Source organism: Megascapheus bottae, chromosome 2 (assembly GCF_031878675.1).
Source record: "Megascapheus bottae isolate mThoBot1 chromosome 2, mThoBot2.hap1, whole genome shotgun sequence".
Lineage (NCBI taxonomy): Eukaryota > Metazoa > Chordata > Mammalia > Rodentia > Geomyidae > Megascapheus > Megascapheus bottae.
Genome location: NC_143510.1, coordinates 94,682,474 through 94,704,159, shown reverse-complemented (window position 1 = coordinate 94,704,159; position 21,686 = coordinate 94,682,474). Strand labels below are relative to the sequence as shown.

The 21,686-nt window shown below is 56.4% G+C and overlaps 1 protein-coding gene across 1 annotated transcript in view; it reads left to right on the top strand.

The window, feature by feature from the left end:
- The window catches only part of Celsr1 (cadherin EGF LAG seven-pass G-type receptor 1), a 94,466-nt gene that overhangs the window by 49,582 nt on the left and 23,198 nt on the right, over window positions 1-21,686 (top strand). The window contains exons 4-14 of the mRNA XM_090354180.1: window positions 2,512-2,627; window positions 3,554-3,642; window positions 12,012-12,169; window positions 12,621-12,784; window positions 13,175-13,300; window positions 14,490-14,656; window positions 19,051-19,236; window positions 19,467-19,580; window positions 20,457-20,631; window positions 21,074-21,215; window positions 21,470-21,590. Of these exons, the coding sequence (XP_090210306.1) occupies window positions 2,512-2,627; window positions 3,554-3,642; window positions 12,012-12,169; window positions 12,621-12,784; window positions 13,175-13,300; window positions 14,490-14,656; window positions 19,051-19,236; window positions 19,467-19,580; window positions 20,457-20,631; window positions 21,074-21,215; window positions 21,470-21,590 (1,558 nt within the window). The remainder of the gene's footprint in view (window positions 1-2,511; window positions 2,628-3,553; window positions 3,643-12,011; window positions 12,170-12,620; window positions 12,785-13,174; window positions 13,301-14,489; window positions 14,657-19,050; window positions 19,237-19,466; window positions 19,581-20,456; window positions 20,632-21,073; window positions 21,216-21,469; window positions 21,591-21,686) is intronic.

Here is a 21,686-nt window from a genome sequence, read left to right as displayed (position 1 = left end):
CAGTGCAAACATGACTATTAATAAAATCAGGCTGCGTGCCAGTGGCTCACAGCTGTTTTACTAGATACTCAGGAGGCTGAGATCAGAGGAGGGTTCAAAGCCCGCCCAGGCAGGAAAGTTTATGAGACTCATCTCTAACCACCAGAAAACCAGAAGTGGTGCTGTTGCTTAAAGTGGTAAAATGCTAACCTTGAGTAAAAAAGAGCTCAGGGACAGCACCCAGTCCCTGAGTTCAAGCTCTATGACTGCTAAAAACAACTTAAAATTATATATGTATGTGCATAATTAAAATTATATATATATGCATACATACATAGCCAGACTTTTAAACATCAGTATTAGATAAGATTCTGAAAGCATCAAAAGAATCAAATCACATATAAGGGAATGGTCAATAAGGCTAATGGCGCCCTTCTCAGCAGAACTATGTAATGAAAATTTTTAATCAGAAAAAATTCAATTTCTCATTCACATGTTTTGGGGATCTCTTGAGTCTTACTCATTTTTTTTCCACCAGCTTTTAGTTTCACTGATTTTTTTTTGGCCAGTCCTGGGACTTGATCTCAGGGCCCGGACACTGTCCTTGCACCCGGTTTGCTCAAGGCTAGTGCTCTGTCACTTGAACTACAGTGCCACTTCCAGCTTTTTCCGTGTGTGTGGTACTGAGGGATCGAACCCAGGGCTTCCTCAGTGCTAGATGAGTACTCTACCACTCTGCACTCCTGACCCCTAGTTTCACGGGTTCTTTCTTGTCATTCACATTTGACAAGGCTTCTGAGCTTAGCGAGTGCTGTGTGTGTCTGATGCGTGGTTTTGTTCCTGTCTTGGGTGCCAGTGTGGGATGGGGGTGTATTCTCTGTCCTCTGTGCCACAGCCTCCCCTCCTGGCTGCCTGCTGAAAGACAATGGTGCAGGGCCCTGACCTACAGCAGCAGCAGGGACTTTCTGGACAACTGACTCCTCCTTCTGCCTCATGTCCATAAAACTGGCATGGCGGGGAGGTCTGGGGATGGAGCACGCCGCTTCCTCCCCCCTCTCTCCTCTCTATAAAATGGCCAGTGTTGACCCTTTCACAAAGTGGCACGCCAGGCCCTGCAGGGCCAGCCCCAGGCCACTGCTGTGCCTGTCCTGAGGCGGTCCCTGGTCTGCCCAGAAGATGGTTGTCATGGCACCCGTCTCCAACACAAGGGCTCTGCCAGGGGCTGCCCAGGCCCTCCTCCTGGTGTGTGGCTTGCTGTTGCAAACAGTATTTCTGCAAGTCCCCATCTCCCCACACCCATCGGGTCAGGAGTCTCTGGGGGCTGTATCTGGGGCATGTGACAGGTGGCAGGTGTCACAAGAGTCTTAGGTGACTTTGCAGATGGAAGGCCATAGCCGGCCATAGCCACTGCAGTGACTGTTGGTGACTCTAAGCTGTGGGCGAACCCTCACTGGAGACTGGCCTTCCAGGAATCCGGGAATTGACTGCGGGCTGGGGCTGGTGGCTCAGGAGCCTGGGCCGAGACCTGCGGCAGTGGGGGAGCCGTGTGGGTCTGAGATGTTCCTGTCAAGGTGACTCCTTTGTCAGGTCTGGTTGGTTGGTTTGCAGGCCGTGCTTACCACTAGAGTCAGGCCCTCAGCCCTTCTTGCTTTGGTGGTTTTGTTCAGATATACCCTCAAGTTTTTGCCTGGAGCCACAAGCCACTGCATCTAGTCCAGCTTATTTGTTGAGATGAGGGTCTTACTGACTTTTTGCCCCGACTAACCTTGCACTGTGAGCCTCGCCAGGTTTCTTTCTTTTAGGCACTAGAGTTTGAATTTGAGGTCTAGTACTTGCTTGGCAGAGGCTCTCTACTCTGGAGCTTTGCCCCCAGCCCTGAGTGCGCTGTGTTTTCATTCTGAATATTGAAAAGACCTAGCAGTCTATTTATTTCCACACGTCTACCTCAGCACATGGGCCAGACCTGGCATCGAGCTCCGTGGTACAGCAGCGAATGGAGTCACAGCCCTTCCCCTACAGGCACAGCTCTTAGAGTCTCAGAAATAAACAGGGTGATGGGATCGACTGATGGAGCCAGGGGTGCAAATTAGCAAACATGAGCTAGAGGAGATGCAGTTGGATTGCCTTTTCTGGGGAAGATTGCAGTGGGAGGGAACAGTGAGTGCAAAGGCCCTGGGGTCTTTTCTCCACACTTTGGAAGCCAAAAGACTGTCGTGTGCCTGGAGTGGTGGCAGGACCAAGGTGGAAAAGAGGTGGTCCTACAACACCCGCTGCCTGCCTGGGCAATGGCCACACCCCCCGCCCCGAGGACCTGCGTGGGTGCCACACCTCTCACTCCCAGGGCACCGGGCATCCTCAGTCTCCATTCCACCAGATCCCCCGGGAGCTTCTGATTTGCTATAGGGTTGATGGACTGTCAGCCTGGGGGAGGGCGAGGGTGTTTCCTGGCCCCAGGCCTGGGGGATCCCGGGAGCTCCTCCCCTCTGGGACAGCCCAGCACCCTGGGTCTTCATGTGGGGCCTATGCCCACAGGTTTGCCACACAGGAGAGGAACGCGCTGCTGCTGTACAACGGCCGCTTCAACGAGAAGCACGACTTCATCGCCCTGGAGATCGTGGACGAGCAGGTGCAGCTCACTTTCTCCGCAGGTGAGTCTCCTGAGGGGCGCCGCGAGCGGGCTCCATCTTCACCCCACTTCCCGCTCTACAGCTAGGAGTCTGCTCGCTAGATTTCAGAGGGCAGGAAGATGTACATTGCAGTGTTCTTACGGCAGTCCTGGGCTTGAGCTCAGGGCCTGAGCACTATCCTTGGACTTTCTCAAGGCTAGAGCTCTACCCCTTGAGCCTCAGCACCACTTCCAGCTTTTGTCTATGTATGTGGTACTGAGGAATCGAACCCGGGTCTTCATGCATGCTAGGCAAGCACTTTAACCACTAGGCCAAACTCCCGGCCCCATGTTGTTGTTATTTCTTTTTTCAGCGCTGAAGCTAGACCCCAGCTTTGTGCATGCGAGGCGAGTGTTATACCACTTTAGCTACATTCTCAGCCTTGACGATTAAAAACATTAACAAAGCCACTGAAGAAAGTCCTGGCTGTTAGGCCACAGTGTCTGTAGGACTGTTAGCCATTCCCCTCTGGGGTTTTCTGGCACAAATGAGTGTCACTCAACTTTCTGTCACTGTAATGAAGTACCCGAGAACCAACAGCTTATGAAGAGGAGAGATCTTGGCACAGCCGGACGTGACCCCTGCTTTCCTAGTCTGGTAGCAACCCTTCCTGTTGCAATGTCCATGTTTAAAAGAAAGAACAAGGATTGTTCGTGGCAAGCCATGACCTGCTCCCCTGTGTCAGGGGCTGGAGCCAGTGTCCCTGGCCCTGAGCCACAGAGCCAGCGGGGCACAGTGCGGGGGGGCTCTTGTTTTCCTTGCCAGAGTGCATTTGGGGTCCACTATAGGGGTGGTGTGGAAGAAAGGGAGACCCGGCAGGTCTGGGGGTGAGATGTACAGGCTGAAGGCTGGAATCCTGGTCCTTAGCCCCCATGTGTTCATCTCTGGGTCTTCCTCCTTCTGTGCAGGGGAGACTACAACAACGGTGGCTCCCCAGGTCCCTGGAGGTGTGAGCGACGGGCGGTGGCACTCGGTGCTGGTGCATTACTATAACAAGGTAGGACAGGAGCGCCGTCCTTCCTCCCCTCTCCAGTGGCTTCTCCATCTGGGACTCGCGTGCTGTGCAATGTCAGAGCACATGCCACTGGGATGTGACCTAGGATGGGAGTGGCCTTGGGGGGTCCCTGGGGCCACGGCAGGTACTGGAGACGGCAGCATGGCAGGACCTAGGTCTGACGTCCCAGACCTGGCTCTCCATGGAGCAGCCCAGACAGAAGCACCAGGCCGCATGAGGCTCTGCCCACAGATGCCCACAGCATCTGGATGGCTTGCGGGGTCTCCTGGGGTGGCCAGGGCCAGAGGACCAGCTGTCCGTGATGGCTCAGGGCTGGTACTTGGACTCACAAATGCTCTGCCATCAGAGGCCAGGAAGCCTCCACATGACAAAGAATGTCCTCCCTGCTGCCTGGCTGTGTCCATCCCTGAGTCTCAGCCCTTCTGTGTGCCCCCCTGCCAGCTGGGCCTGTGTCCTGCCATGGAAGCTTAGTGTGCCAGTCCGAGGTGTCCTGGGGACTGTCCTGGGCTGTCAGCGACCTTCACACCCCCCGAGTCAGAAATGCAAGGCGGCTGCTGCAGCAGCATTTGCCAGAGGGGATGCAGGGCGGGTTGGGGCGGGGCCACCTCTCCCCACGGCCGAGCCCCTCCGGAAACATCTGGTGGCCCTGCAGCCGCCTGCCAGGCAGGTCAGGGAGCTCTGTCCAGTTGCTAATGCACTGACCTCAGCTCTGAACACCGGAAGTGCCTGCCCTTCCCACCTGGACAAGGCTCTGGGGAGCGGGGATGCTGGGGTGCCCGCCGCCCAGGAAGGTTCCACAGGAAGGGGACCTCGCACTCGCCAACTGGCAGGCAGGTGGGTGGATTATGGGAATCTGTGCTTCCGTACCAGGCGGAGTCTTCAGCAGCCCCTGAATGGCGCCCTGAGTGGAGGGATTAGGACGCTGCCCAGCTGTTTCCCCGTTTCGCCTGAGGGAGTTTTCGGGAGGAAGCCACCCAGTGCCCTTACATCCTTAGCCTCCATTATGTGGTTTGAACTGGGAGGAGCTGGGAGGACCGGGAGCTGGGTGCTTCTGTCTGTGAGTAGGCTGTGATTTGCAGCCCCCGCCCCCCGTGCTGTACCAGTCCCCAGCCTGCCAGCCCGGGCAGGACGGGTCGGTCAGCTTAGGGCAGCTCCAGGGAGGAGGGGAGGCAGCAGCCTGAAGTCAGGATCACCAGGTCGACTGGAGATGATTTTCTAGCAGTCCCTGGTCTTGCTGGCCTCTGTGCTGTGACCTCTCTGCAGTGACCTTGGGCCCTGGATGACAGTGAGGATGAGAACAGACTCAGGCACTGGGGGGCTGGGGCAGTGGTTTGAGAGAGCCCTCTGGGGACTTTCCTGGCCTTCTCCTCTCTTGTCACATTGCTCATCTCATTGGCAAATCACACGTGGCCACAGTCCCCAGGGAACACAAGAAGACCGGCCAGCAGCCACCAGAAAGTCCCTGGGCAGTGGGGAGGTGCGTGGTACATGGGTGTTCCAGCATGAAACCCGCGTCCACTGCATCCCACAGAGCTGGAGCTGGCTGGTGGTCAAGTGGAAATACGTATCCTGCCTGAGCTGACTTAGAACTACGGTCCTCAGAGTAGCTGGGATGCCAGCCGTGAGCCACCAGCAGCAATTGGCTATTTGATTTTGCTTCTGAATGTTCTATTTCAACAAATGAAAAGATTTTAAAACTATGCAAGTTAAAGAAGCCGAACTTTGCTCCAGTTAAACTTTGCAAAGTATCTACCACCTTTGGGCCCAGCACACAGCTGAGCAAGCCTGTCGTGGGGCTTCACCCCCACACAGAGTCCAACAAAGAGGAGCCTGGAGGAGCCCCCAGGGGTTCAGTGGCGATAAAACTCTCGTCCCGCCGACCCCCAGTCTGCTGTGTGAATCAGTTGCTTCTTTCCGGTGGCATTTCCTGCTCGTGTGGCCCTTTCTCTCCTGGTCCTTGTGGCATTCTATAAATATCGAGGGTCCACGCCTTCCGTGCGGGCAACGTGCCATCGCCGCCTGGGGGTCGTGGGGTGACGTTTATCCTTCATCTCGGCCTCTCTTGAAGCCACACACAGCGGATAATTAAAGCCAGCAAAGGGACCCAGGGTGGCCAGCAAGCCCCGGGAGAGAGGTGGCATTGCGCCCCTCTGTGGCGTGGGGGCCGCTGTTGAGGACACACCCCACCCTGCTGGGGTCGGCAGAGCTGCCTTCCTTCCCTAAACACAGGCTTGCTGGTGGTAGAGGCACCTGTGATGGAAACAGGACAGCTCTCTGGGAGGTACAGGCCCCACCCTGGGCCTTTGTGTTCTCCACCAGGGGGTGGAAAGTCACCTGGGGGCTGGCAGCCTCTTGTCTGGAGCGGTGACGGGTCTTTCTGCCACCTGCCACCTGTCTCGTTCCCTTCCCAGGCCGCCCTCCATCCACTCCCAGTGTCCTGAGGCCACCTAGCTGCTTCCCTGAGATTGCCCGCTGCTACCCAGTACCAGGCCATGTTCACTGACAGATGTCTCACCCAGGGTGAAGCCTGTATGTCAGCCCATGTTGTCCTCACAGTCCTGGAGACTGAGAAGGAAACTGAGGCCCAGGACCAAGTGAAGGGATGAGATTTGGACCACAGTCTGGCTGTGGTGTTTGTCACGGTGTGGCTGGTGTGCTGTTGTGCTGTCCTAGGGCTGTTAGCATCCACCGCCCCCCCCCCCCGGCTGTGACCACCTCTCCACGTGTCCACACATGCTCTCTCACTGCAGTACCTTACCAGCCCCACACCACACCCACCACTTGGCAGCTGTGGTACCTCCAGAGACAGGAGTGCCCCGGAAGGTGGCCAAGAAGAAAGCAAGGTCCCAGGGTCTGTACACGTGGCCGCCAGACTCTGGACAGGCTAGCTGGAGCAAGCCAGGCTTTGTGAGAGCTCGAGGTTCTGTGCACGTGTGTGGGGCGTCTGCTGGTGAAAGTGAGTGTGCGTGTGTGCTCGGTGAGTCTCTAGTGTCTCGGTTATGAACGTGTGACAGTGTGAGGTTCTGCACCGGTGTGTACACCAAAGGAGTCTGCTGGTGAGGGTGCCAGTGTGTGTGAGGGTGCACAGGCGCCTGTCGCCTACACAGCCCCTGAGGTCGCCATGGCCCCTTGACAAGGCCCCATGTAGAACTCACAGGGCCTGACAGTCTACCCTGGGGGAGAAACTGCCCCGCAGCCTGGCCCGCCAGCGCTGGCTGCCGAGGTCAGTGACTGCAATCCGGGAAGCCTGTGGGCTGGCCCACAGTTCTTGGGGCTCCTAAGTGGGTGGGGTGGGGCTCACTGGAGCTGATGTCAGCCCACTGAATGTTTCCCAAGCTCCGGGAAGGCCCAGGTCTCCGGCCCTGCCATCCCCGCCATCCGCTGCCAGCTGCCCTGTGAGGCAGCATGGAGCCCACATTTCTGTTTGGGCAGAATGAGGGACGACGCACTGCCTTCCTGCCTGAGAAACGGACGGCTCCGCGGGAGTTGTCAGGTGCCTGTAGGTCTGGTCCTGGTTGAAAAGCGTTTTGAGTCTCATGATAGAAGTCTGGGAGAGCCCCGTCCTAGCCACCATCCAGAGGTCAGAGGTCAGGATGCCCCTGGCTTTCAGGAGCCCTGGAGGTGGAAGCTTGGCTCAGACCCACTTTCTTCTTTTTTTCATTTATTTTTTATTGTAATTAATAGAGGGGTGACGATTATATTGGGCAGATAGAAGGTGCATTACTTCACACACATTGATACCCTTCTCATGTTTTTGTCCCCATTTCCTTCCCCCTACCCCCTTCCCTCATCTTGTTTTCCCCCCTTCCCTTTCCTATTTCAAATCCATTTTCTAAGAATCAGCTTAGTCTCAAAGCAATAGTCACCTGACCCAGTCCTGGGCAGGTGATGGGGTCAGGCCCTAGAGCCACAGCTGCAGAGGACCTTGGGACTGTCTGACCACTTGGATTCATTACGAGGTCGCCTGCTGGCCGGCAGCTGGGGCATGAGGACCCGAGTCTTCAGGGCAGACGCCTGATTTTTTTGTTTGCTTTTTTGTTTGTTTGTGTGTTTTGCCAGTCCTGGGCTTGAGCTCAGGGCCTGAGCACTGTCCTTGGACTTTCTCAAGGCTAGAGCTCTACCACTTGAGCCTCAGCACCACTTCCGGCTTTTTTCTATGTATGTGGTACCAAGGAATCAAACCTGTGTCTTCGTGCATGCTAGGCAAGCACTTTACCACGAGGCCAGACTCCTGGCCTGGGCTTTTGTTTTTATCCTTACTATTACACACAAGGGGAGTGACTTATGAGTTCACCTTAGGGGGAGACCTGAGTGTGTGCCGGTGGCCAGTGGGCGGGAGGAGATGGACTTTCGTGTTAGAGGAGGCTAAGCCCACTCTGGGTCTGGCTGTGCCACACCCAGGACAAGAGCAGCCTGTGGCACACAGCCAATTCATTCTGGAGGAGAAACCCAACCCTGGGCCCAGTCTGGGAAGATTGAAGCTGCTTTACCACTTGGCAAATCTGGTTCTTTGGTTCTCCAAATGTTGGCAGTGCCTGGCCTGCAACACTGAAGTGAGGCGAATAAAACTGCATTGCGTGGGGGGCGGTGTGATGGTGGAGTGGGGATGTCCCTCTCACACCACCTTGGCCTATCCTGGCCCAGGCCTAGAGAATCTGGTGACAGCAGGAGGGGCTTGTATTCTGGTGGGGAAGCCAAGAAGGAAAAGATGAGGAGTGCCAAATAGTAGAAGGGTCTCAAGAAGGACCAGATTTCCCACATGGCATCCCCTGGCGGGCTCCTCCCTTGCAGTTGGTGTGGGGTCTTCTCCCTCCATGATCCGAGTAGCTGAAGGGCGGGTCTGAACCCTGCTGTGTTGGAGAATGGCAGTCCCGTAGCTGTGGAGTGCCACGTTTTGACTCTTTGCATACATTCCTGAGGTCCGGCCATCTGTGAATTTTTTGATATGAGCGTCAGTTAATCATTTCTGACACTGAATGCGAATCCATTCACATCCCGAGGCCCGCCCTCCGGTGTCTGGTGTCTGAGCACCCCGCACCCCTCCCACGGGGCTGAAACCGGACCCCCACCGCCCTGTCAGCCTCCTGACAACGTGGAATTGTCTGCAGCAGGTTAAAAGGCTTGCGGAAATGTGAGCACTTTGCAGGCCCAAAGGCTTTTGTGAGCTCACAAAAGCTCCTGCCTCAGCCTATAGGCCTGGGGGTGGAAGGAAGCCAGTGGGGAGGTGCAGGAGAAGGGTGGAGTGGGGGCCAGCCCTCCCAATGGCTTCTGTATCAAGATTCCCAATCAATGAATCATCTGATTGATCGCACAGATCCAGAGAGCTCAGCTTTTCTGGGTCCTCCTTCAAATGCACAGCAGCCCTTGGCTCTGGGAGGGCTCTGCTCTGAGCAGCTGTGCTGACCTGGGGTGACCTGAGGGAGTCCACCATGGGTATAGACCACAGATGTCCAGACATCCTCAATGCATGCCCTCCTGCCTGGCTTTTGTACCTTCTTTGTCCAGCCTGGCCACCACTGGGGCTCTGTCCTCAGTGTAAGGCCTGGGCACCCCTGCCCCCCCCCCCGCCCAGTGACTTGTGAATGGGGACAGCTCTGGCCGCCTGGCTTTCTAGACATAGCCCAGCCCGTCCTGTTCTTGGGTTCCTTCAACGTAAGAATGTAGTAGACACCTGTGGTTGTAATCCTACCTCAGGAAGCTGAGATCTGGAGGATCATAGTTCAAAGCCAGCTTGAGGCAAGAAAGTCTGCATAAGAATCTAGAGCCAGACTGTAGGAGAGGTTCAAATGGTAGTAGAGTGTGGGCCGGGAGCAAGGAAGCCGGGTTCGTGGCTAGTTCGAAGACGCTCCCCGGCATCCAGCAAAAACATAGAAAAAGAATTTAAAACTCAGAAATTGCCATCTGGCCACTTCAGCCACTTACTGTTATTTTCTTTAGTGGCTATTTCAAAACTCAACTGTTAAAGAGAGCTCGTCTGTCTATTCCTCCTCACCTGTGCAGGGGCCCCATAGAGCCTCGGATCACTTTCTCTTGGGCCACAAATTGGAATGAGCAGCTCCAATTGCTTTCTTTTTCAAAAGCAAGGGTGTGGGGGAGGGAGGGGAGGGCGTTGGACGCAGGCCCGGCATTGTTGCCATTTCCTGGTGTCTCTTCCACTGGCTTTTCACTCTGAGCTGGCTTTCCCGCAGTAACGTGTGTGTGTGTGTGTGTGTGTGTGTGTGCGCGCGCGCGCGTGCGCGCGTGCGTGTGTATGTGCGTGTGCGCACGCGCGTGTGCATGCACACCCTGTGCTTGAGGTCAGAGCCTGGGCACTGTCCCTCAGCTTTTCCACTCATGCTGCTGCTCTTCTACTTGAGCTACAGCTCTACTTCTAGCTTCCTGGTGTCTAATTGGAGATAAGAGTCTCCTGGACTTTATTGCCCAGGCTCTTTGAACTGCCGTCCTCAGATCTCAGCCTCCTGAGTAGCTAGGATTACAGGTGTGAGCCACCAGCGCCTGACCTTCTTTGGTCAGTGCTGGGGTTGGAACCCAGGGTCTTGCAGTTGCCAGGCAGGTGCTCTGCCATTCAGTTCCATCCCTCTTGCTCTTCTCCCATGATTGCGCCAAGCACTGGAAGGCCAGTGCCCCTGTGTGGGGGAGTGTGCCTGGGACCACAGCTGCCCTTTCCCCAAACCCCACACGCAGCTGTGCTCCATATGCACCAGACTGAAACCAGTGGTCAGTAGAATGCCTTAGTCAACAGAAACCCCCTGCTTACAAACCTAGATATTTATGTACTTTTCTGTCTTTTCCCTTCAGTTTTCCTTTTCCTTTGGTGCTGAGCTGTTGATTACATGCAGCAGTTTGCCACAATTGCAATTTTGTAAATAGCAGCTTAGTTTCATTAAAGCCTAGCACGGTAAAATGCTGTTTATGCCCCTCTCCGAAAGTCTCCCATCACCAAAAATGTAAATTACAAGCTGTGGAGATAATAGGGGGCGCACACAGCTTGAAGGAGGCTCATCTTTCTCCAGGATCACACCTAACATTTAAGCATCCCTAATGGACTGTTTGCTAATCAGACTGCTGTTACAGAGCAAGCAAACAGGTGATTTTTCCAAATCATCTAGCTATTGCCTAATGCAATGGTGAAGTCAGCCTGGAGGATTATCAGACCTGGTGATTTCCCCAGCAGTGTAAAAGGTGATGCATGAGCTGGAGAGCTGGCCTGCAGGAGACTCGTGCGTTAGGCCGACCTGGAATCCGGGAATGCGGAGAGGACCGTAATCTCGCATCAGAACCCATGTCACACAGAGAAGCTGCAGGTGGCTGGACAGGGTGGATCTGGAATAGACCTGGGGTGGCCATGTCTGGCCTCACAGGCTGTCCAGCTGCCTGGGTAAATAAGGCCCCTGACTGAGCGCCTGTGACCAGCAACTCCAGAGCATTTCGTCCACCCCATGCCCCACCCAAGCAGGCGCTTTGTTCCCAGGCAAAAACTAAGACTTTTTTATTTTTAAATAGTTGGTCCCCAATTAAAAACAAAACAAAACATTGATGAGCCAAATATCAGTGGCTCGCCCTGGTCATGCTCAGGAGACAGGGATCTGCAGGTAATGGTTTCAAAGCCAGCTTAGGCAGAAACGTCCTCGGGACTGTGATCCCTAACTAACCGTCAAAAGGCTGGAAGTGGAGCTATGACTCACATGGCAGAGTGCTAGCCTTGAGCAAAAGAGCCAAGGGACAGAGCCTGGGTTCAAGCCTTAGTACTAGGGCACACACACACACACACACACACACGCACACACGCACATGTAGACAGCATGGTCACATTATGTTGTACACTCAAACTGACCCTCTGGGATCAAGAAGCACTGGGACCTTGATTTGACTTTTCTTCTTCTGAAATGGGCTTATACCAGCCTGGAACTCCTGGGTTCAAGCGCGCCTCCCACCTCATCCTCCAGGATGCTGGGACTGCAGGGCTCACCACCCTCTGAATGAATGAGGAGCTGTGACACGGTGGGGGGCGGATTTCTGGAGTGGGGAGTGTGGTACTGGTGTTGGCTCTTTGGAGCCCAGAGAGCTGCCCCTCCAGTTCTCTGAGCGAGGTCTCCCTGGCCCTCTGGCTGTGGGCAGGGACAACAGTGCTCAGCGTCCTTGGCCTGTGTCCTGCTTGTGTCTTGTCTGTCTTAAGAGCCGTGGTTGTCCTGGCTCAGCGGCCCTGGCTCCAGCTCACAGTCCAGATCTGTTTGTTCTGAGGCCATTTCCTGGTCCACAGTGGCCCCCACCCTGGGGGTGGGCTGGGCTGGGGGTGTATCGGGGGCTCCCTGGGGGAGCAGTGCGGACGGAGGTGCTTCCTGTGCCCACAGCCCAACATCGGCCGGCTGGGCCTGCCCCACGGGCCGTCCGGGGAGAAGGTGGCGGTGGTGACCGTGGACGACTGTGACGCGGCCGTGGCCCTGCACTTTGGCAGCTACGTGGGCAACTACAGCTGTGCTGCACAGGGCACGCAGAGCGGCTCTAAGAAGTGAGTCTCCCGAGGGCCCCCAGACATCCGTACCCCCCCCCCCCCGGAGCCACCGTGCCTGCACAGGGCACCCGGCCTCCACAACCAGGCCACAGCTCAGGCTGGCATTAGATTCCCTCCCCGGCGTCAGGTGACCTTTCCTCTAGACATGGAACCCTCTAGAAGAATTCCCTTTACACGTATTGGTCAGAAGAGAAGCCAGAGGTCCTAGATTATCATGGCAGCCTTGTGACTCGGTGGCTACCCTGCCCTGTCTCCCTGGATCGCTGGCTTTGTCCCAGCGAGAAGCAGTGTGCTCACTGGGTGAGCAGGGGCTCTATTTCTGTCCTGATCACCACCCGAGGCTCCTGCTACGTGACAGCTCCTTGGCAGCAGAGGCAGCAGATGTCACAGCAGAGCTGGTCTGGTGGCGCCTCTCCTGGGCATACAGAGTGTGGCTGTGTCTCCACAGGTCCCTGGATCTGACTGGCCCTCTTCTCCTGGGTGGCGTCCCCAACCTACCTGAAGATTTCCCCGTGCACAACCGACAGTTCGTGGGCTGCATGCGGAACCTGTCCATCGATGGCCGGAATGTGGACATGGCAGGCTTTATCGCCAACAATGGCACCCTGGCGGGTACGTGGGGTGGCACAGCCCCTGCTGGCCACTGGAGGCACCCTGGGGAGGGCTCCTTGTCCATCCCTGGTGAGCCATCCTTTCTTAGACATGAGGGACCCGCTGCTGCACACTCCAGGCTGGTCTGGGGCCCCTGCTCCCGCTGCCCACCCGACCCTGGAACACATGACCCCGGGGTTGGCTGTGTGTCACTGGGTGACCAGACCAGACATGGGCAGAGCCAGTGTTTCCTGCCTGGCTGAAGCTTGGGCTATTGCCCTTTACACCCCAATGTGGGATGGGGCCAGACCCCCCAGGTGGGAATGGAGCGGGACGGGAATGGAGTGGGTCCCTCGGTTGGGCCCCTGGTGCCCTGGCACCAAGGCCCGGCTGTGTGCTCTGCCTTACCAGGCTGTGCTGCTCAGAGGAACTTCTGCCAGGGGACCTCATGCCAGAACGGGGGCACCTGTGTGAACAGGTGGAACACGTACCTGTGCCAGTGCCCACTCCACTTCGGTGGGAAGAACTGTGAGCAAGGTGAGGCCTGGCACTGCCCATGCCCCAGCTGCGGCTGCCCCAGGGGCACAGAGGGTGGAAGCTGGGGGCCGAGGGGGGCCGTGGCAGAGGCCCAGGCTCCAGCCTGTGAGTGAGCGCCTCCTCGGGACAGGGCCAGCGGGAGCGGCAGGGGCACTCTGGCTCCCCAGGCCTTGTTCGCCTTCCAGACGGCACTGTTTCGTGAACAAAAGGCTGAGCCCTTAGATTCCGCCCCCCCACCTCCCCCCCAGCCTCTGTGCAGTTATAGATCTGGCCGACTTTGAGCAGATCACCTCATTTTCAAGCTTCTTTTCCCCCGGTCATTGACACTCTTAAAATATAAGACATATCTGTACTCCCAGCTGCTTAGGAGGTTGGGGTCGGGAGGATGGTGGTTTGAGGCCAGCCCAGGCATACACAGTGGTAGCTGGGTGTGTGGTGGTGCAGGTCAGACCGGCTACATGGAAAGCTTAAAGGGACGGTTCGTGTAGGCACCATAACCAGATCAAAGACAGTTAGAGGTGGAGCACAAGCAAACCTTTGAGTTCAAACCCAAGTACTGCTAGTTAATCACGACGTAAGGACGGGGTGGAGTTGAGCCACATCCATTTGGGTGTCCACCTCCCCACCCCAGGGATTCCGGTGCTGGGAAGGCTCTGAGAAGTCCTGCACTGAAGCCACCCGTGGGCCCAGCATGCAAGCTGCCCCGGGCCTGCCCTTCAGCCCTGTTGGGGACCCAGCCAGGCTGCCCGGAAGCCCTCAGGAGGCAGGGCCCAGCCCTCGAGGCTGTGTGATCACACCTGCTCTGGGTAGACCACTAGGTCCAGAGTATTTCTCCCCTTCTCAAGTGTCCACCACGACCGTGTCCTCCGGCCCATGCTGCCCTCTCCAGGGCTGCCCTTCCCAGAGCCTGCTCCTGCCTGGGTTTCCCAGTGACCGCTAGGCCAGTCTGGCTGACCAGCTACCCCGAGCCCAGGGACCCTCACCACGTCTCAACTACGGATGAAGCGTTCTGGTCCGCATGGGTGTTGGTCGAGCCCATGACTGGGTTCTGAGGACTGGGTTTGTTGCGGAAGGCCTGAGCCTGGCCTTACTGTTAAAACTGTAACGGCCTGGGGATGGGGTGGAACCATACCCCCCCCCAGGCCTGGCGCTCTCCCTCCAGCCATGCAGATTTGGTCTATGTCCACAGCCATGCCCCACGCCCAGCACTTCAGCGGAGAGAGCCTGGTGTCGTGGAGTGACCTGGATATCACCATCTCTGTGCCCTGGTACCTGGGGCTCATGTTCCGGACCCGGCAGGGGGATGGTGTGCTGATGGAAGCCACAGCTGGCGTGTCCTCCAAGCTCCAGCTCCAGGTGAGTGGGCCACAAGCCACCTGGGTAACTGCAGGGTAGATGAGAGAGGGGGTTTCCCGGGGTGCCTCACAGGGGCACCCGCCACTCCAGATCCCCCTGGGCCCACCAGCCCTAGAGAAGGGAAATGTGAGCTGCTGTCTGGGGCAGGAGCACAATTGAGCCATTCAGGGGCGTCTTCCCTTCCTTCTTGCTAGGACAACACATGTGGTCTTGAGGCTGGCAGGCCTGGAGCCACTCACGGGAGTGAAGGTAGACCTCCCCAGGCAGCAGGGGCCAGGCCTCTTTCCTGGCTAGAGTTTAGGCATTTCAGAGCTAATTGTGGTATAGGAAGTAGCGTGCCTGTGCACCCGCCAGTGATGGCAGTGCCCTCATGATTGGGACCGTGGCTGGGAGGCTGGCCCATCCAGAAGGGGCCCAGGACCTGTTGCCTGCCTCACGTATGTGAACAAACATAAACATACGTGTTTGCTCACTTGTGGGAGGTCTTCACCATTTCGTCTGATTGAGAGTTAGGGAACAGAGCTCCCCCCAGACAAGGTGACAGTCTCCTGGGATCCCAGCAGCTGGGAGACCGAAGCCCAGGCGGTGGCAGGAGGCTCTCGAGTCCACGGAAGTTTCCTGTTTTAAAGGAGTATGTCATGCTCAGCTCAAGGCCAATGCTCTACCATTGAACCACAGCACCACGTCCACGTTTCTCATTTTTATGTCATAAGTAGTTTCTACTTAGATCTTTTTTTTTTTAAAGCCAGAGAACCAATTGACAGGTTTCGAACCAATGACAAGTTGCTTTCTGTGTGTGTGTGTGTGCGTGTGTGTGTGTGCGTGTGCATGCATGTGTGCGTGCATGTGCACGCTGTCGTGGTGCTCTTTTGCTCAAGGCTAGTACTCTACCAATTGAGCCACAGCTCCATTTCTGCTTCTTTGGGGGAGGGGATAATTTATTGGCGATAGGAATCAGACTTTTCTACCCATGCTGGCTTCAAACCATGACCCTTCCATCTCAGTCTCCTGAGTAGCCAGGATTCCAGGCATGGTGTCCAGCCAGGTTGCTTTCTCTTGTGGGACCCGGCCCAGGCTCCTCCACTGGGCGGCCCTCAGCCCTCACCCCTCCCCGGAGACAGGTAGAGAAGTCCCAGCCCTCACCTTGCCCTGTGCTGGGGTTTGAGCTGTTTAGGGTCTGTGGAAACCACTGCCTTGTCAGGCAGCCCTTCGTGGCTGCCCCGGGCCTGCAGCTCCCACTTTCCTATGTCCCTTAGCTTCTGCCAGCAGCAATGATGGGGACAGACGTTCCTGTGTCATCCCTGCCATCCACTTCACTCCCTGTCGTCATCAAGCTCCTCAAACACCTGCAGTTCTCTCCCCCGAGGCTCACAGGAGCCCTGGATCAGGTCTCTCCTGGTACAGCCATGTCGGAAGTGGTAGGCTTTTAGGAAGATCGGGCCTAGGGCAATACTGTTCAACTCGCCTGAAGGAATTCTGTAACTGGTGTGTCTTCCTTTCTTCCAGGCTTTTTCCAAGTATATATATGTGGGTTGGAGCGTGCATCCATGTGTCTGTTGCTGTCTATGGGGCATCCTGTGTGTGTGTGTGTATATGTGTGCATGTGTACATGTGTCTTTGTGTTGTTGTACATGCATGTATGTGTGTGTCTGAGCAGGTCCCATGTATCTGTTCATATGTGTATAGATGTAGACATCAGTGTGCATGTGTGTGGATGTGTGGATGTGTCTGTGTGTAGATGTGTCTGTATTTTGTGTGCCTGTGTGTTTCTCTACACCAGTCTATGCATGCATATACATGTTTGTACATGTGTCATGCATGCCTGTGTATGCATGCGGGACGTTTGCCTGCATGTGTGAGTGCATGTGAAGGGAGCTGGGTACACTCAGACCTCCTTCCCACAGGGTTCTTCATCTCCACCTTAGAGCAAGCTGAGCTTCCCTTCTCCCTCCTTTCTTCCTCCTTTCCTTCCTTTCCCTCGCTCCCTCCTTCCCTCCCTCCCTCTCCTTCCCTTTTCCCTTTCCTTTCTCCCTCCTTTCCTTTCCCTTTCCTCCCCCTCTCCCCTCCCTTGCTTCCTGGGGGCAGATCCCAGCACCCATGGGTCTCCCAGGTCCCAGGACGACAGCCTGGGCGTGGGACTTGCGGTCAGGAAGTCCCTCTTGGACTGGCTGGGGTCCCCTCGCTTGTGTGTGCTTGTGGAGCTGCGGCGGGCTTCTGTCACTCCCTGGGCCCTGGGCCCCGGGCTCCTGGTTCTCACGTAGGAGGTTGAGGCAGAGGACCAAAGATGATGGGGACAGGTCCGAGGAGCACCCACGCCTGCTCCCACTCGACATGGGGCGCATGGAGGGGCCCAGGACCGTCCCATCACCACCACTCACAAGTGGGTCTGCAGAGGGAGCACAGGGGAGGAGACGGGGGACACTGGGGGGCCCACCTGTGATTCCCAACAATCATGGGAGCCTAGAGCAGGCAGCGCACAGCTCAGGCATGTGTCAGGGAAGGCAGTGGTTAGGGAACGGCTTAGCATGTGCCGAGCTCTGCATTCACTCCATTACTGCCTAAAGGGGACAAACGTAAAACAGAGTTATTCTAAAGAAACTTGAAGTAAGTTGTATTTCAGTTATACTTGTTTTAACAACGAACTTTTCTGACAAGCTTCAGTGGCTCACGCCTCTATCCTTAGCTACTCTGGAGATCAGGGGATTGCAGTTCTAAGTCAATCTAGGCAGAAAAGTCCATGAGACTCTTATCTGCAGTTTAAGAATTGGAGCTATGGCTCAAGAGGCAAAGCGCTAGCCTTGAGTGTAAAAGCTCAGGGCCAGTGCCCAGGCCCTGAGTTCAAGCCTCAGGAATGGCACCAAAAGCAAAAGGATGACTACAACAACAAAAAGTGTTTTCTGATTTCCATCATGGGTGTTTCTGAGATGTACGAGATATTTCTGAGCTTGTCAAAGCCTGAGGTATTTTCTAGAAAATCATCTTGGTGTTGCATGTACCATAGCAAGGACCCAGCAGGACTTGGGCCATATGATCTGAGCTTTGCTTTGTGACATGTGGAGCTTTCCCATGCTGCATGGCCAATGGGTGTTAGTGGTTTTGTGTGTGTATGTGTGTTCCATGTGAACTTGAGTGCATACTGAGCTGCTCTTAGGCTGAGCTGTTGCTATATTTACGTGTGTCAGGGCAGTGAAGGTCAGTTCTATATAATATGGCACAGGTCGGAGAACCAGTGAGTCTCTTTTTTACTCTTTACTCTTTCTTGGTTTTCAGACATGTTGTCTTATCTCCTCGTATAGATGGTTATTTATTTATTTATTTATTATTACTGTTATTCTTTATTATCAATATTATTATTGAGTTTGTATTAAAAACCTGGAGAGAATTGGAAGCTGGGGCAGAGATGTTAGTGAGTGAGTGGGTGGGTTAGGGCCTTCAGGCCAAGGAGAGTCCACACCGGGCACTGTTCCTATAAGGTCTGTGCACTCACTAGCTATTCAGGAGGCTGAGACCTGAGGGTTGTGGCTTGAAGTCAACCCAGGCAGGAAAGTTCATGAGACACTTATCTCTAACGAACCATCAGGAAACCAGAAGTGGAGCTGTGGCTCAGAGTGGCAGAAAGTCAGCCTTGAGTGAAAGAGCTCAGGGACAGTGCCCAGGCTGAAGTCCAGCTCCATGACCAACCGAAAAAATATAAAATCATGCAAAACCCTGGGTCTCCCAACCTGCAGCCCAGGGACCAGTGAGCCTGCTCAGATGCCCCGCCCTCCCCTGGCCAGACACCCCTGCCCGCCCAGTCCTGGGCTTGCCGGCACCTGCTGCAGCGTGCAGAGCGGTGCTCAGCATTGCAGGTTCAGCCCCCGGTAGATCCTGCTGGGACCCACCTGGGAGGATGCAGGCCCAGGCTCACTCCTGCAGGCTCTGCTGTGGCCTGGCCGTGGCCTGGCCTGACGTTCGCCATGACTGCCTGAGCTTCTCCCTGGCTGCAGTGCTGTAAAACACAACACTGAGTCGTGCTGTTTTTCCAACATGTCATTAGACATGACAGATTGGCTCTGGATGGATTGAAACGTTAAACTCTATCTGGGTACAGTGGTTCACACCTATAATCCAGGTACTCAGATCAGAAAGAGGGTCACCTGAGGCCCTTTGGGGAAAAAAGTTAGCAAGACTCCATCTCAACAGACCGATTTATGCAAAAAAATGGGGACCCTATCTGAACTATAACCAAGGCACAAAAAGCTGGGGCTCTCAAATGGTGGCGTGCACGTCTGGCAGAGCGAGCCCCTGCTTTCCGTCCCTAGCACCACCCAGAACCACACCGGTCTGTACGCCCGGCTGCCGCAGCGCTTTCTGTTTGGTGATGTGTCAGGGGTGGGCGTCTCTCTTCCCCACAGATCCTGAACCACCACATCCAGTTCCAGGTGTCTGATGGCCCCTCCGACGTGGCCTCCTCGAAGCTGTCCAGGTTCCGAGTGACCGACGGGGCGTGGCACCACCTCCTGATAGAGCTGCGGAGTGCCAAGGACGGCAAGGACGTCAAGTACCTGGCGGTCGTCACCTTGGACTACGGGATGGACCAGGTGAGCAGGGGCCCCCCTCCTCCCTCCCTCCACCCACTCCTTGTCCTCCCTCTGGCTCAGCCAGCTCCTCATGGCCCGCCTGGGGTGCCTGTGATAGGGCCATGAGGGTTGCCTGTGCCACTGGTCCTCGGCACACAGCCAGGCCAAGGGTGACCTCCGTCGGGAGCTGCTCCCCCAGCCGCCTCTGTCCCAGCTGCCGTCCGTCAGCGTGCCCCCCTCTGTCTGCCCAGAGCACGGTGCAGATCGGGAACCAGCTGCCAGGACTCAAGATGCACAGCGTGGAGGTCGGGGGCGTGTCTGAAGGCAAGGTCTCCGTGCGCCGGGGCTTCCGGGGCTGCATGCAGGTATGGAGGGATCACCAGCACCCCCGATCGGGCGGCCAGTCTGACTGGCACCCCAACTTAGAGCCTCCTATTCCTCCTTGGACTCTCACAGCATCCCGTGCCAGGGCTCCCCTGCTCCCGGTGTTTTCCAGACCCCAGTGGGCCCCTGCTGCTTGGCCTGCCCCTCTGCCCTGGCCACCTGGTCCCTGCACGCCCTGTGCAGACAGCACCCCAGCCAGCTGACTGTTCTACCACTTGAGCCACAGCTCCACATCTAGCTTTTAGTTGGAGGGAAGAGACTCATGGACGTTCCTGGCTGGGCTGTTTTTATTTGGGGGAGGGGGTGCTGGGGCTTGAACTTGGCCTGGTCATTGTCCCTGAGCTCTTCAGCTCAAGGCTATCAATTACTCCTGCAGCCACAGCCCTTTCCCCTTTCTAGTGATTAATTAGAGATAAGAGTCTCACATCTTTAGTGCCCGGGCTGGCTTTGAACCACAATCCTCAGATCTCAGCCTCTGAGAAGCTAGGATGACAGGCGTGGGCCTATGCGCCCAGCTGGGCTGGTTTTGAGTCTCGATCCTCACATCTCCGCCTCCTGGGTAGCTGAGGTTACAGGCGTGGGGCACCAGCTGTGGCTGGCAGGAAGAGTTTGTGACGTGGCTCAGCTATGGCCCCTGTGGTAAATGAGCTCACTGTCCTTTGCTCCTTTTCCTCTCAGATGACCCAACACCAGCCACATCTCCAGTCTCCTCTCCTATAACCCCATTAGGCTAGCTTAGGAGGTGTCACATGAGAGATGGAAGACAATTTGGGGCTCCCCTCTTGTGGCTTTCTCCTGTGGGGTTCCTCCGGCCTCAGTGTCCTAGGACTGACCCCCGCTGACTCTCTCTAATGCAGGGGGTGCGAATGGGGGAGACGTCCACCAACGTCGCCATGCTGAACATGAATGACGCCCTGAAGGTTCGGGTGACAGACGGCTGCGATGTGGGGAACCCGTGCGCCTCCAGCCCCTGCCCCCAGCACAGCCGCTGCCGAGACATCTGGGACGGCTACTCCTGTGTGTGTGACAAAGGTGGGACCGAGTTCCCGGGGCCCCCAGGGGACCCTCAGGGTGGCATGCAGCCAGAGCTGAGCCGGTGTGAGCACCCCTCCTGGCTGTGGGGCCGTAGGGCCTGAGCCCATGATGGCACAGCCAGGGCACGTTCTGGTTAGCCACTGGGGGCCTCGGGAGCCCATCATGCCTGTCCTCACACACAGGGCGATTTCCCTGAGGTTGGTGGTCTGGGATCTCACCCTCCCTTGGCTCCCTTTTGCTTCCTGGGGTGGCCAGGACCGCCCCCTCCCTGGCTCACACCCTCCCTGCCAGCCTTGGCAGGCTGCTTTCCAGTTCCAAGTCCAGCCCTCTGAATGCCCTCGCTTCCTCTGGCTGGAATCCTCCCTGCCACACGGCTGAAAGTATCCCTAGGGACACACAGTGCCTTCATGTGGGAGTCATGCTGGCCCTGTCCCCGCAGGGTACTTTGGACAGAAGTGTGTGGACGCCTGTCATCTGAACCCCTGTAAGCACGCAGCGGTCTGTGTGCGCCCTCCAGGCTCCCCGAGGGGCTATGCGTGCGAGTGTGGACCGGGCCACTATGGGCCTTACTGTGAGAACAAGTAAGAGGCCCCAGAGCGCCACCTGCCTGTTCCCCAAAGCCTCTCCTCTCCCTGAGAGGCAGGCACACACCTGAAGTGGGGGTGATGGGGAGGGAGGTAATACCTGGTGATTGGAGAAGGGATGTGGGGAAGGGGCGGGGCAGTTATGTGGTGATGGGGGTGATGGTGGCTTGCACAGCTCTGGTAGACCCCCCCCTTTCCAGGAAGCACTCTTCTGTAGACCTTCCCGTGCCATCTTTCTTATTCCCCACCAGGATTGACCTCCCATGCCCCAAAGGCTGGTGGGGAAACCCTGTCTGCGGCCCCTGCCACTGTGCCGTCAGCCAAGGCTTCGATCCCGACTGCAACAAGACCAACGGCCAGTGCCAGTGCAAGGTGAGGTGCCCGAGCCCTGCCCATGCCACCTTTGTCCTGAGCCCCCGAGACAGCGCTGCACACGCGTGTGCATGCAGTCCTGTGAAAAACACAAAT